The 13325-nt window shown below is 34.0% G+C and overlaps 1 protein-coding gene across 2 annotated transcripts in view; it reads right to left on the bottom strand.

Moving 5' to 3' along the window:
- The window catches only part of CATSPERB (cation channel sperm associated auxiliary subunit beta), a 151031-nt gene that overhangs the window by 68908 nt on the left and 68798 nt on the right, over nucleotides 1-13325 (bottom strand). Inside the window, exons 7-11 of one of the 2 annotated variants that reach the window (XM_082384480.1) lie at nucleotides 13022-13088; nucleotides 12678-12724; nucleotides 12139-12291; nucleotides 10618-10770; nucleotides 2906-3050 (exon numbers count right to left, since the gene is read on the bottom strand). In XM_082384480.1, coding sequence (XP_082240606.1) covers nucleotides 2906-3050; nucleotides 10618-10770; nucleotides 12139-12291; nucleotides 12678-12724; nucleotides 13022-13088 — 565 coding nt within the window. The remainder of the gene's footprint in view (nucleotides 1-2905; nucleotides 3051-10617; nucleotides 10771-12138; nucleotides 12292-12677; nucleotides 12725-13021; nucleotides 13089-13325) is intronic. The other variant, XM_082384479.1, reaches the window with a different exon arrangement.

The raw sequence follows: 13325 nt of genomic DNA, 5'->3' as shown, positions 1-13325 counted from the left end.
TAGACTTATTGTGGTAATCATTTTGCAATGTCTACAAATATAAAATCATTATGTTGTATACCTAAAACTAATATAACGTTATATGTCAATTATACCTCAATTAAAATTGTTAAAACAAAAACCAAGAAATTTCTCAAATCAACAATTTAACTTTAAAACTTAAGGAACTAGAAAAAGAAGAACAAAGTAAACCAAAAGCTAGCAAGGAAAAAAGGAAATAATAAAGATTAGAGCAGAGATAAATGGAATAGAGAGTCGAAAAACAAGAAAGAAAATCAATAAAATCAGAAGTTGATTCTTTGAAAAGGTCAATAAACCTTTACCTAGATGAACTGAGAAAAAAAGAAAGACGACTCAAATTACTAAAATCAGAAGTGAAAGTGAGAACAGTACTGCTACTTCTACAGAAGTAGAAAGGATTATAAGAGAGTATTATAAACAACTGTACACCAGCAAATTGGATAAGCTAAATAAAATGGAAAAATTCCTAGGAAAATAAAACTACAAGACTAAGTAAATCATGAAGAAATAGAAAATCTGAATAGACCTAAAACTAGTAAGGAGATTGAATTAGTAATAAAAAATCTCTCCCTGGACCTGATGGCTTCACTGGTGAATTCAACAAAACATTTAAAGAAGAGCTAATACTGATCCTTCTCAAACTTTTCCAAAAAATTGAAAAGGAGGGAACATTTCCCAACTCATTTCATGAGGCCAGTATTATCCTGATACCAAAGCCAAACAAAAACACTATCAAAAAAGAAAAAAGAAAACTGTAGACCAATATCTTTGATGAGTAATGATGCAAAAATCCTCAACAAAATACTAGCACACAGAATTCAGCAGCACATTAAAAGGATTATTCACCATGACTAAGTAGGGTTTATTCCTGGAATGCAAGGAACATTGAATGCAAACAACATATGAAAACTGATCAATGTAATATACCACATTAACAGAATGAAAGAAAAGAACCCACAACATCATCTTAACTGATACAAAAGAGCATTTGACAAAATTCAACATACTTTCATGATAAAACACTCAACAGACTAGAAATAGAAAAAAACTGTGGGGGGGTGAGTGGGATGAATTGGGAGATTGGGATTGACATATATACACTATTGATACTATGTATAAAATAGATAACTAATGAGAACCTACTGTATAGCACAGGGAACTCTACTCAGTGCTCTATGGTGACCTAAATGAGAAGGAAATCCAAAAAAAAAGGGGGTATATGTATATGTATAGCTGATTCACTTTGCTGTACAGAGTAAACTAACACAATATTGTAAAGCAACTATACTCCAATAAAAATTATAAAAAAAAGAAGAAAACTACCTAAACATAATGAAAACCATATATGAGAAACCCACCGTGAACATTATACTCAAGGGTGAAAGACTTAAAGCTTTTCCTCTAAGATCAGGAACAAGGCAAGGAAGCCCACTCTCACCACTTCTATTCAATATAGTACTAGAAGTTCTAGCCAGAGCCATTAAGCAAGAGAAAGAAGTTAAAAAGCATCAGAATTGAAAAGGAAGTAGTAAAATCATCTCTGTTCACAGATGATGTGATCTTATATGTAGAAATCCCTAAAGCTTCTACCAAAAAAAAAATTAAAAAAAGACCTATTAGAACTAATAATGGAATTCAGCAACGTAGCAGGATATAAAATCATCACTCAAAAATCAGTTGCATTTCTGTACACTAACATGAATAATTAGAAGACAAAATTAGGAAAACAATTCCATTTACAATAGCATCAAAAAACTACTTAAGAAATAACCGAGTTAGTTAAGGGTAATCCACAGAATGGGAGAAAATATTTGCAAATCATATATCTGACAAGGGATTAACATGCAGAATAAATAGAAAACTCCTAAAACTCAACAATAAAAACAAGCAATCTGATTAACAAACAGGTAAAGGACTTGAAAAGACATTTCTCCAAAGAAGATATAAAAATGGCCAATAAGGACATAAAAAGATGCTCAACATCACTAATAATTAGGGAAATACAATCAAAACTATAATGAAAAACCACTTCACATCCATTAGGATGATTACTATCAAAAGACCAGAAAATAACAAGGGTTGGCAATGATGTGGAGAAACTGGAACTCTTTTTCACTGGGGGTCAGAATGTAAAATGGTACAGTGCTGTGTAAAACAGTATTGCAGTTCCTCAAAAAATTAAAAATAGAATTATCATATGATCCAGTGATCCCACTTCTGAGTATATACCCAAAAGAAATAAAAGCAGGTCTCAAAGATATATCTGTATAGCCATGTTCATAGCAACACTATTCACAATAGCTAAAACATGGAAGCAACCCAATTGTCCACTGATGTATGAATGGACAAGCAAAATGTCATATATACTATACAACTGAATATTATTCAGCCTTAATGATGAAGAAAACTCTGACATACGTTATTACATGGATGACCCTTGAGGACATTATGCTAAGTGAAATAATCTAGTCACAAAAGGACAAACACTGTATGATTCCACTTATATGAGGTACCAAAGTAGTCAAAATCATAGAGACAGAAAGTAGAATGGTAGCTGTGAGAGGCTGTGGGGAAGAGAGGAGTGGGGATTTATTTTTTAAAGGGTATAGAGTTTCAAGATGAAAAGAGTTATGGAGATGGATGTTGGAGATGCTTGCAGAATATTTGCATGTATTTAATACCACTGAACTATACACTTAAAAATGGTTAAGATGGTAAATTTTGTTATGTTTATTTTTATTACAGTAAAAATTTTTTTTAAATCCATCACCCCTAATAGGTCTGTGACCTTAGGATTAGTTCATTAATATGGCAGATTTTAAAATAAATCTTCTAATCCCTGGCTCACAGGTAGTGCTTATACCAATAAAAGTGAATTCCTCACCTGCCTTTGTCAAGTAAACCTTTCCACTTCGGGAAACAAAAGTAATATCTGAAGTATAAAAACTATGATAAGTATTCTTTATGATATCATCATCAAAGTCAGCTATAAATTCAAAGGTGTTGCCGCCATCAATTGAAAGCCATACCTAAGGGAATAAAAAGATAATACCTCACTAAAGAGCTGCCATGTAACAGTCATCAGTTACCTAATCTTCCTACATAAGAAAAGTCATGAACCATGACCATGCTCCCACATCCATCACACACACACACACACACACACACACACACACACACACACACAAACACAGATGTACAGACAGACTCCTTACCTACTTGGTCAACCGTCTATTTCCTTCCTAGAGTTTGTGCAAAAGTGTACGTGGCAGTCTTCAGTTTTAAACAGTATGCATTGTGAATGTACCAAAGAACAAAGTTATTCCATCATCTCCCAACTGGGCCTCCTCCTATCAACTGATTTGATACATACTGGATGTATTTGGATATGGAGGAGAGTGTTTATCCATATTAAAATGACACTTCTGTGCTGAATTCCTTTATTAGTTCTAATCAGGTTTTTTTGTTTTTGTTTTGTTTGTTTTGTAGAATCTTCAGAGTTTTCTACATACAAGATCATATCATCTGTGCATAGAGATAATTTTACTTCTTCCTTTTATATGCAGATACTTTTAAATTTCTTTTTCTTGTCTAATAGCTCTGGTTAGAACTTCCAGTACTATATTGAATAGAAGTGGTGAGAGTGGGCTTCCTTGCCTTGTTTCTGATCTTAGAGGAAAAGCTTTAAGTCTTTCACCATCAAGCATAATGCTCACTGTGGGTTTCTCATATATGGTTTTCATTATGTTTAGGTAGTTTTCTTCTATTTCTAGCCTGTTAAGTGTTTTTATCTTGAAAGTATGCTGAATTTTGTCAAATGCTCTTTTGTATCAATTGAGATGATGCTGTGATTTTTTTTTCTTTCATTCTGTTAATGTGGTGTATTATTACATTGATCAGTTTCATATGTTGAACCATCTCTGTGTTCTAGGAACAAATCCCACATGGTCATGGTATGTATAATCCTTTTAATGTGCTGTTGAATTCAGTTTCCTAGTATTTGGTTGAGAATTTTTGCATCAGTGTTTTCTAGGGATTTGGTCTCTAGTTTTCCTTTCTTGTAGTATCCTTGTCTGGCTTTGGTATCAGGATAATGGTGGCATCACAGAATGACCTTGGAAGTGTTCCTTCCTCTTCATTTTTTTTGGTATGAGTTTGAGGAGGAATGGTGTTAATTCTTCTTTAAATATAATATTTGGAACAACTCACCAATGAAGCCATCCCGTCTTGGGCTTTTCTTTGTTGGGAGGTTTGATTACTGATTCAATCTCCTAACTAGTTATTGGTCTGTTCAGATTTCCTATGCCTTCACAACTTAAGAATTAGGAGGTTGTATGTTTCTAGGAATTTACCCATTTCTTCTAGGTTATCCAGCTTGTTAGCATACAACTGTTCATAATATTCTCATATCCTCCTTATTTCTGTGGCATCAATTGTAATGTCCCCTCTTTCAATTTTAGTTGTCTTCTTTTTCTTAGTTAATCTAGCTAAGGCCCGTCAATAAAGCAGCTCAATTTCATTGCTTTTTTTCCTATTTTTCTATTCTTGATTACATTTATCTCTTCTCTAGTCTTTATTATTTCCTTCCATCTGCTAGCTTTGGTTTGGTGGGTCTTCTTTTTCTAGTTCCTTAAGTCATAAAATTAGGTTGTTAATTTGAGATTTTTCTTTTTAATATGTGTTTATAGCTATAAACTTCTCTGTTAGTACTGTTATTGCTGCATCCTGTAAGTTTTTTTTTCACAGGTTATTTTTTATTTTTCATTGAAGTATAGTTGATTTACAATATCATGTTAGTTTCAGGTGTACAGCACAGCGATTCAGTTATACATATATATATTCTTCAGATTCTCTTTCCTTATAGGTTATTACAAAACACTGGGTATAGTTCCATGTGCTAGACTGTAAGTCCTGTTTATCTGTTTTATATATAGTAGTGTATATGTGTTAATCCCAACCTCTTAATTTATCCCTCTCCTCACCCCCTTTTCCCCTTTGGTAACCATAAGTTTGTTTTCTATGTCTGTGAGTCTCTTTCTGTTTTTGAAATAAGTTCACTTGTATCCTTTTTTTTTTTTTTTCAGATTCCACATGTAAGCGATATTATATGATATTTATCTTTCTCTGTCTGGCTTACTTCATCTAGTATGATAATCTCTAGGTTCATCCATGTTACTGCAAATGACATTATTTCATTATTTTTTATGGCTGAGTAGTATTCTATTGTGTATATATACACCACATCTTCTTTATTCATTCATTTACCTGTTGATGGAAATTTAGGTTGCTTCCACGTCTCAGCTATTGTAAATAGTGCTGCAATATGTCTTGTTTTCATTTTAACTTTCTCAAGGTATTTTCTGATTTCCCTTATGACTACCTCTTTGACTCACTGGTTGTTTAAGAATGTGTTAATTTCCACATACTTGTGGATTTTCCAGTTTTCCTTCTATTGACTTCTAGTTTCATTCCACTGTGATTGGAAAATATACTTTGTATAATTTCAATCTTTTTAAATGTGTTGAGACTTGTTTTGTAGCCTCACATATGATCTATCCTAGAGAATGTTCTGTGTGTATTTGAGAAGAATTTATTCTGCAGGTGCTGGGTGCAGTATTCTGATCACATCGGTTAGGTGCAATTGGTCTACAGTGTTGTTCAAGTCTTCTGTTTCCTTATTTATCTTCTGTCTGGTTGTTCTATCCATTATTGAAAGTGGAGTATGAAGTCTCTTATGATTATGTTGCTATCGATTTCTCCCTTCATTCTTTCAAAGTTTGCTTCATATTTATATTTCAAAGTTTGCTCTGATGTTTCATGCATAAATATTTATAATGGTTATATCTTCTTGGTGAATTGACCTTTTATTCTTATATAATGTCTTTGTTTCTTGTAATGATTTCTGACTTAAAGTCTATTTTGTATGATTATAAAATAGTATAGCCATCCCTGATCTTTTGGATACCATTTGCATGAAATATTTTTTCAATCTTTTCGTTTTCAGCCCATGTCCTCAGATCTAAAGTGAGTCTCTTGTAGACAGAATATAATTGCATCCTGTTTTTTTTTAAAAATCCATTCAGCTAATTTATGTCTTTTGATTGGGATATTTAGTCTATTTAAATGTAAAATAATTACTGACAGGGAAGGATTTACTATTACCATTTTATTTATTGTTTCATATGTCTTGTAGCTTTTTGTCCCTCCTTTCCTCTCTTACTGTTTTCCTTTGTGTTTTTGTTTTTTTTTTTTTGTAGTGACATGCTTTGATTTCCTTCTTGTGTTCTTGTGTATATATTCCACATATATATTTTTCTTTGTAGTTACCAGTGCAATTACATAAAATATTACATTCTATTTTTAATCTGATAACAACTTAACTTCAACTGTATACAAAATCACCTCCTATGCAGCTCCACCCCCACACTTTGTTATTGATGTCATAAATTACATGCTTTTATATTATATACTTGTTAACATATTTATAGTTTTAAAAATATTTTTCTCATGTAAATCCTATACAAGAATTAAAAGTGAACTTATGCACCAAAATAACATTAATACAAGTTACTGTATTTGTCCATGTTTTTATATTATTGCAAAACTTTTTATTTTCATGTGACTTCATGTTGCTATCTAGCATCCTTTAGTTTTGTCTTGCAGGACTCTCTTCAGCATTTTTTTTGCAGAGCAGGTATAGTTGTAATGAACTCCTTCAGCTTTAGTTTATCTGGGAAAAATCTTAATTTCCCCTTCATTTTTGAATGACAGTTTACCAAATACAGTATTCTTGATTGACAGTTTTTTGGGGTTTTTTTTCCCTTTCAGCACTTTGAATATATCATCCCACTCCCTTCTGGCTTGCACTGCTTCTGCTGAGAAATCCACTGATAATTTTATGAAAGTTCCCTTGTATGTGACAAAGCCACTCTTCTCTTGCTGCTTACAAGATTCTGTCTTTGACTTTTGACAGTTTGATTATAATGTGTCTCAGTGTTGGTCTCTTTGGACTTATTCTGATTGGAATTTCTTTAATGTGTATGTCCATTTTCCCCCTCAAATTTGAGAAGTGTTTGACCATTATTTCTTTAAATAAGCTCTGTGTCCCTTTCTCTCTCTCTCTTCACCTTCTGGGACTCCCATAATGCATATGTACGTCCATTTGATAGTATCTGTAAATTCCTGAGGTTCTCTTCACTTTTCTTCATTCTTTTTTCTTTTTGCTCCTCTGACTTGATGATTTCAAATAACCTCTCTTCAATTTGCTGATTCTTTCTTCTGCTTGATCTTGTCTGCTGTTAAACTTGTCTAGTGAGTTTTTCAGTTCAGTTATTGTATTTTTCAGTTCTGGAATTTCTGTTTGACCTTTTAAAATGATTTCTATCTCTTTTTGATATTCTCATTTTGTCCATGCATTATTTTCCTGATTTCTCTTAGTTATCTGTGTTCTTGTCTGACTCATTGAGCACCTTTATGACAGTGGTTTTCAATTCTTTGTCAGGCATCTCATAGATCTGCATTTCTTTAGGGTCATTTTCTGGAGTTTTATTTTGTTCCTTTGATTGGATCATGTATGCCTGTTTCTTTGTATGCCTTCTGATGTTGCTGTTGTTGTTTTGAGACTTGGACATCAGATAAAGCAACCACATTTCCAGTTTTTATGGACTGGCTTTATGCAGACCTCTACCAATCTGCCCAGTTAGAGATTCTAGGACCTCTGAAATCTTTTCTGAGGATGTGCCTTCTCTGGCTTGTTCTGTGCTTTTAGTTGTCTCAAATTCCCTAAACTGCTTATCCCTGCTTCTTCTCAGAAGCCCATAAGCTCTTGCTGCCGCTGGCATCTGCCTGCAGAACTGCAATTCTAATGTGCTGCAGTGATCATATCTGTTTTCAGCAGTTTCCAAACAAGGCTGCCAGTTCCATCAGTGCTTTCAGTCAAGTGAGACAGATTCCAGTCTGTCAGGCAGCCCCTGGTCTTGCCAGAACATTGGATGCACTGTTAGCTCTTTTGTTTCTGTCCTGAGGGAGGATCCTTGGTGTGGGAAGTTTCCTTCAAGTTGTGCTGCACTAAGTCAAATAGGAGGAGAGGCATGGATGTATGTGCAAAATGTTGCAAGTTTTTCTATCCCTTTTGCTGGAATCCCTTCTTGGTTTTAGCTTGGTTTGGGTGCTGTAGCTTCTCAACAGGCCTGTAGAGTTCTTGCAAAGGTATGCTGGTTTGTATATTGCTATCTTTGTGGTTCTGGGGGAAAGCGAGGGTCTGAAACTTCCTAGCCTGCCATCTTGTCAATATTACTCCCCCTTTTCAGCAGTTTCCAAACAATGCTGCATGTCGCATCAGTGTTCTGAGTTAGGCAAGACAGAAACCAGTCCCTTGAGCAGCCCCCAGACAAGCCAGAATGTTGGACACAAGGTCCACTCTTCTGTCTCTATTCCAAGGGAGGATCCCTGGTGTGGGAGGTTTCTTCCTGGTTGTGCCATGCTAAATTGAATGGGGGCAGGACAGATGGGCACACACTGCAAATTTTCCCACCCCTTTGTTAGAATCCTTTTTTGGTTTTATGTTGGTCTGAGTGCTGTAGCTTCTCAACTGGTCTCTAAAGTTCTTGTAAAGGTACTCTGATCTGTATATTGTTGCTAACTCAGTGCCTCTGTGGAAGAGCAATGGCCTGAAGCTTCTTAGTCTGCCATCTTGCTGAGCCAGAATTCTTCTTTTTAATGAAGGTGAAGTTCTCTTTTTCTTTTATGGTTATTGTTTTTTTAGTCTTGTTTTAAAATGCTTTCCCACACTGAGTTCAGAAAGATATTCATTTTTTTCCCTCTAAAAGTTTTGATATTTAAATTAGTAATCTGTCAGGACTTGAGCTTGATGTATGTTGCAATGTGGGGATATATTTCAACAGTTTCCATATGTATAACCAAACTTCCCATCCCATTTTGAACAGTCTCTTATTTCCCCCTGTGATGTCACTTTGGCCTCTATCAATATTCTAGATTTGCATGGGTCTACTTGTGGGCTATTTTATCCCGTTGGTCAATTTGTCTATTTCTGGGCCAAAACTGCATTACCAAAATTGTTACAACTTTTAAAATAGTGTTAATATCTGGTAATACAAGTCCCTCCCCCTTATTCTTCTTCAGAAGTGTCTTGGTTACTCTTGGTCTTTTGTTTTTCCATGTATAATTATTTTTTTTCTTTTTGCTTTACTTAAAAAAATTTTTAATTGAGGTATAATTGACATATACCATATATATTTTAGAGTCAATTTAAACTCCACAGCAAATCTTGGGATCTTGATTAGAGTTGTATTAGATCTACAGATTAATTTAAGGAAGAATTGATATTAATAGTCAAGTTTTCTTGTCCACAAGCATGTTTATGTTCATTTCTTTATAAAGTTTTAAATGTCCTTCAGTGAAGTTTATAATTTTCTACATATAGGTCTTAGAAATCTTAGATTTATTCTTAGGTACTTTATAGTTTTTGTTTGTGTATTTCTGTCTTGTTTTGCTTTGTTTCTGCTATTGTAAATAGTGTCTTAAAAATTATGTTTTCAAATTTATTGTTGATCGTGTGCAGAAATGAGATTGACTTTACCTCCTGTCTAGTTTAACTTTAACTCCCATCTTGTTTTAGTAATTTGTATGTATCTTTTAGATTTTCTATATAGACAATCAGATCTTCTGCAAGTAAATAGATTTTGTTCGCTACTTTTTAATATTCATGCCTTTGATTTCTTAATTTTTTTTCTTTGTCTCATTGCATTCCCCTCTGTATACTTTTTCACTTCTTAATAATTTCTTGGTAGAACTCCAAGAAACTGTTGTATTGTGGTTAATACAAACCCCTGCCTTTTCCACAGTTGAATGTGGAAAAGAACATTTGATAATGCTAAACGGGTCACATGTTGAATTCATGAGCACAAAGCTCAAGCAATCATATTGGATTACCTTAGTCAATTCATTCTCCCATCTTCCTAGGCAACTATTTTACTCTGTTCTCTCCTTCCTCAACCCCTCAACATTCCTCCTCCATCCTCACTAGTAACAATAACTTTGATTTTTGTTGAGAAAATGGAAGATAAATTCCCACACCTTCCATTACCATAGCTACCCACCTGCCTACCAGCTTTTGAACCCGAAAATCCTTCCTTCCTCCCGTTACTATAGAACAACTGTCTGTGCTCCTAAGGCCAATCTCTCCACTAGTTCATAGACCTCATCTCCTCTCACCTCTTTAGAAATGTCACTCCAGCAATTTCTTTTCTCTCTTTCCTGCATCGTCAGCTTTTCCTCTCTACCAAATAAGTCCCATAAGCACACAACGTAATTCCTCCTATCTTTAAAAAAACTCTTCTTTTGACCTTTCTTTCTTCAAACACTGCTACAATTCCGTGCTCCACTTTTCAGCAAAACTTTGCAAAAGATTTGTTTGTATTCACTGTCACTAATTCCTCTCCTCTCATTCTCTCTTCATCAGGCTTTCCACCTCCCTGACCATCAGAGTGACTCTGTTCTTTACTTGATGTATAATCACTCAGCATAGAGCAAGTGAATGATTTACATCTATACTAGAGTGTGAAGTTTCATACACACCTGATTACCATAAGCATATAGAAAATGGCTTCGTGGGTGGAATATCATTCCAACAGGAGAAGAAAATGATGAAGGAAATAAGAAAAGTGGAAATTTTTGTATTAATCTCGGTTTGTTGTTTTTTAGGATCCTCACAGAGACAGTGGTTTTTTTCTAGAAATAGATAAAGCAGAAGCAAATCATAAGAATTTTTCCACCAATAGTACTAGTCTATGTTACAAGTTTTAGAGTTTCTTGTTACTTGGATTTGGATTAAGATAGGCACAAAACCATTAACACAGCATAGAATAGGAAGGATTAGCAACTACTGGTATCTCTTTACTCTGCGTCCCCCCACCATATATGTCCATTTTATAGATGTTGAACATGAAGTAAAGGAGATTAAATAATTTTCCCATTTACTATTTAATAATAATAATTTAATTAATAATAATTTAATTATTATTATTAAATAATAAATGTCATGGGGGGATTTATTGTAGAATCATTACTGAACTCAACAGACTCCAAGGCCCATGCTCATAACTATAATGTCAAACTACTTTTTAAAAGTGTGGATGCCTAGGCCACACTCCAATTCTGTCAGATCATGATTTTGAAGGGGATCAGAATATGCACCCCCAAGGCATGCCACTTTGGTATAAAGATTATTTTAAGCTGAAGATATTTGAGATTCGAGAGATGCAGACAAAATCCTTCCATTATCTGACTAAAAGCAGCAACTTCTGGGATAAAACGCTGCCATTAATTCCTCTTCAGAGCAGATCGACTCCCAGAAGGCAGAATGTGAACAAAACCTACCCCAAATCCCGTCCCAGGGGAGTTTTATGGCCCTGAAGGAGCCGGAAAGACCACGCATACCTGTACAAACAAACCTCACAAACTTCCTTATCTCCTGTTTGTTCTCCTGTAAACCATTATCTTTTCATTTGTTTTCCCTTAAGTACCTTTCTCGCTCAACCCCTTAAACTATTAAGATGGCATATAACCTCCAAATTTTAACTACCTTTTGAATTATTCATCACTGACTTTCACCCACACGTATGTGCACTGCATGCATAAATAAATTGTTTTCTTTTCTCCTGTTAATCTGTCTTTTGTCAGTTTAATTTGCAGGGCCCCAAAAATTGAACATAAGAGGGTAGAGGAGAATTATTTTTTTTCTCCCCTAAAATCATGAGGCTAGGGCTAGTTCCACTTTTTGTTCATTTAAACTAACCATTTTACAGACACTTAAATTTATATAGACCAAACTCAGCTTACATTCTCCTGCAGAATAAGCAAAGAAGCATTACTACACAAACAGCGCTGTATTTTCCATTTTCATCAAACTGAATGACAATAAGAGGCAAGACATCTATAAAGTATCAAACTATATTGTTAACCATAAATAATTTCACTGTAGCCAATTTTATCACCTTCTATTGTCAAAGATAAAAAGAACTTGGAAATAAGTTTTGCAAAGGTAAATTTTCACTACTGTGGTGTCAAGAGCAATCACCTCTGGGCTATAAGGCCTACCTGGTTATGGAAGAGGTAGACTCCAGAACTTTGTTCTTGGTCAACAAGAAATGTTACCACAGTTGAAAGAATAGTTTTCATTCCTTTTGAAATGGGGGGTAAGCAAGGTAACCATTCAAGAAATGGTTCTTTACTATAAAAACAAGAGCTTGCCTACAAAAAGAGAAAGGAAAAGTTAATGCCATTCTTGAACTATAAAAGTCCTAATTAGTTCTTGTAGGCAAATAAACTAATGAACAACACTAATTGTGTTGTCATGACTGGCCACAAATAATAGTGATATATCTTTAATGCCTGTGCTTCTCTTCTGGGGGATATGCATCCCTTTCTGGCATGAATTGTTTTTCTAGAACCACTGTGTGGGTCTAGATTTAACATAATTAGGTAATTACCATTAAATCTAAGTACAGGCACCACTGGGAGCAAAGAGTGATTGTTAAGCTTTTGAGTCTATAGAATTGCCATTTTTTAGATTAATAACAACCTGTGAAATCATGAACAATAAAATTTCTTACTTTTTAAAATATTTAATACCATACCTCACTTAGGGTCCTGTTTCTCTCAAAGGTGATAGTAACATAATCAACTATAAAATATAAAGGTACAGAAATTATAAGTAGCATCTATATTTTTAAACGTATCACTAATTAAATGATACAATTTAATTGTATCATTTACAATACAATCTTCTTGCACTTACAACAGGGCATGCCTATTGTATCAGATTTAAACTAATTTTCCCCCCAGTTTTAGGCCATTAACTTATACAAAACAAACCTATCTTTATATTTAATTCTGTTTTTATTTTATTTCATTTTATCTAATCTATATATGCTAGCTATGTTGACAAAAGCTTATTAATAGTTCTTTAACTAAAATTTACCTTCAAAATGTTCTCTGTTAGCAAAACATCTTTCATTATACCACAGTTTTCCTTTGATGTAGTCAACCTACATAAATAAACAAAAATGTCATTTAGGCAATATGTAGCCTTAAGATGTAAAAATAGAAAAACTTATAAGAAATTTTAAAAGTTCAATAGTTCAGGAATGTGAGGCAAATAAAAGAAGAAAAACTGTATGGCAGCAAAATAAAAGTTCGTGGAATGAGGACAAGAAACAAGAATATGCTTTTTGAACAACACACAAAAAAGGAATAAAAAGAAATTTCGCATGATTGGCATATGT

This window comes from Balaenoptera borealis (assembly GCF_965194805.1).
Source record: "Balaenoptera borealis genome assembly, chromosome: 3".
NCBI classification, from domain to species: Eukaryota; Metazoa; Chordata; class Mammalia; order Artiodactyla; family Balaenopteridae; genus Balaenoptera; species Balaenoptera borealis.
Note: the sequence above shows the minus strand (reverse complement) of the source record. Positions and strands in the feature narration are given on the sequence as shown.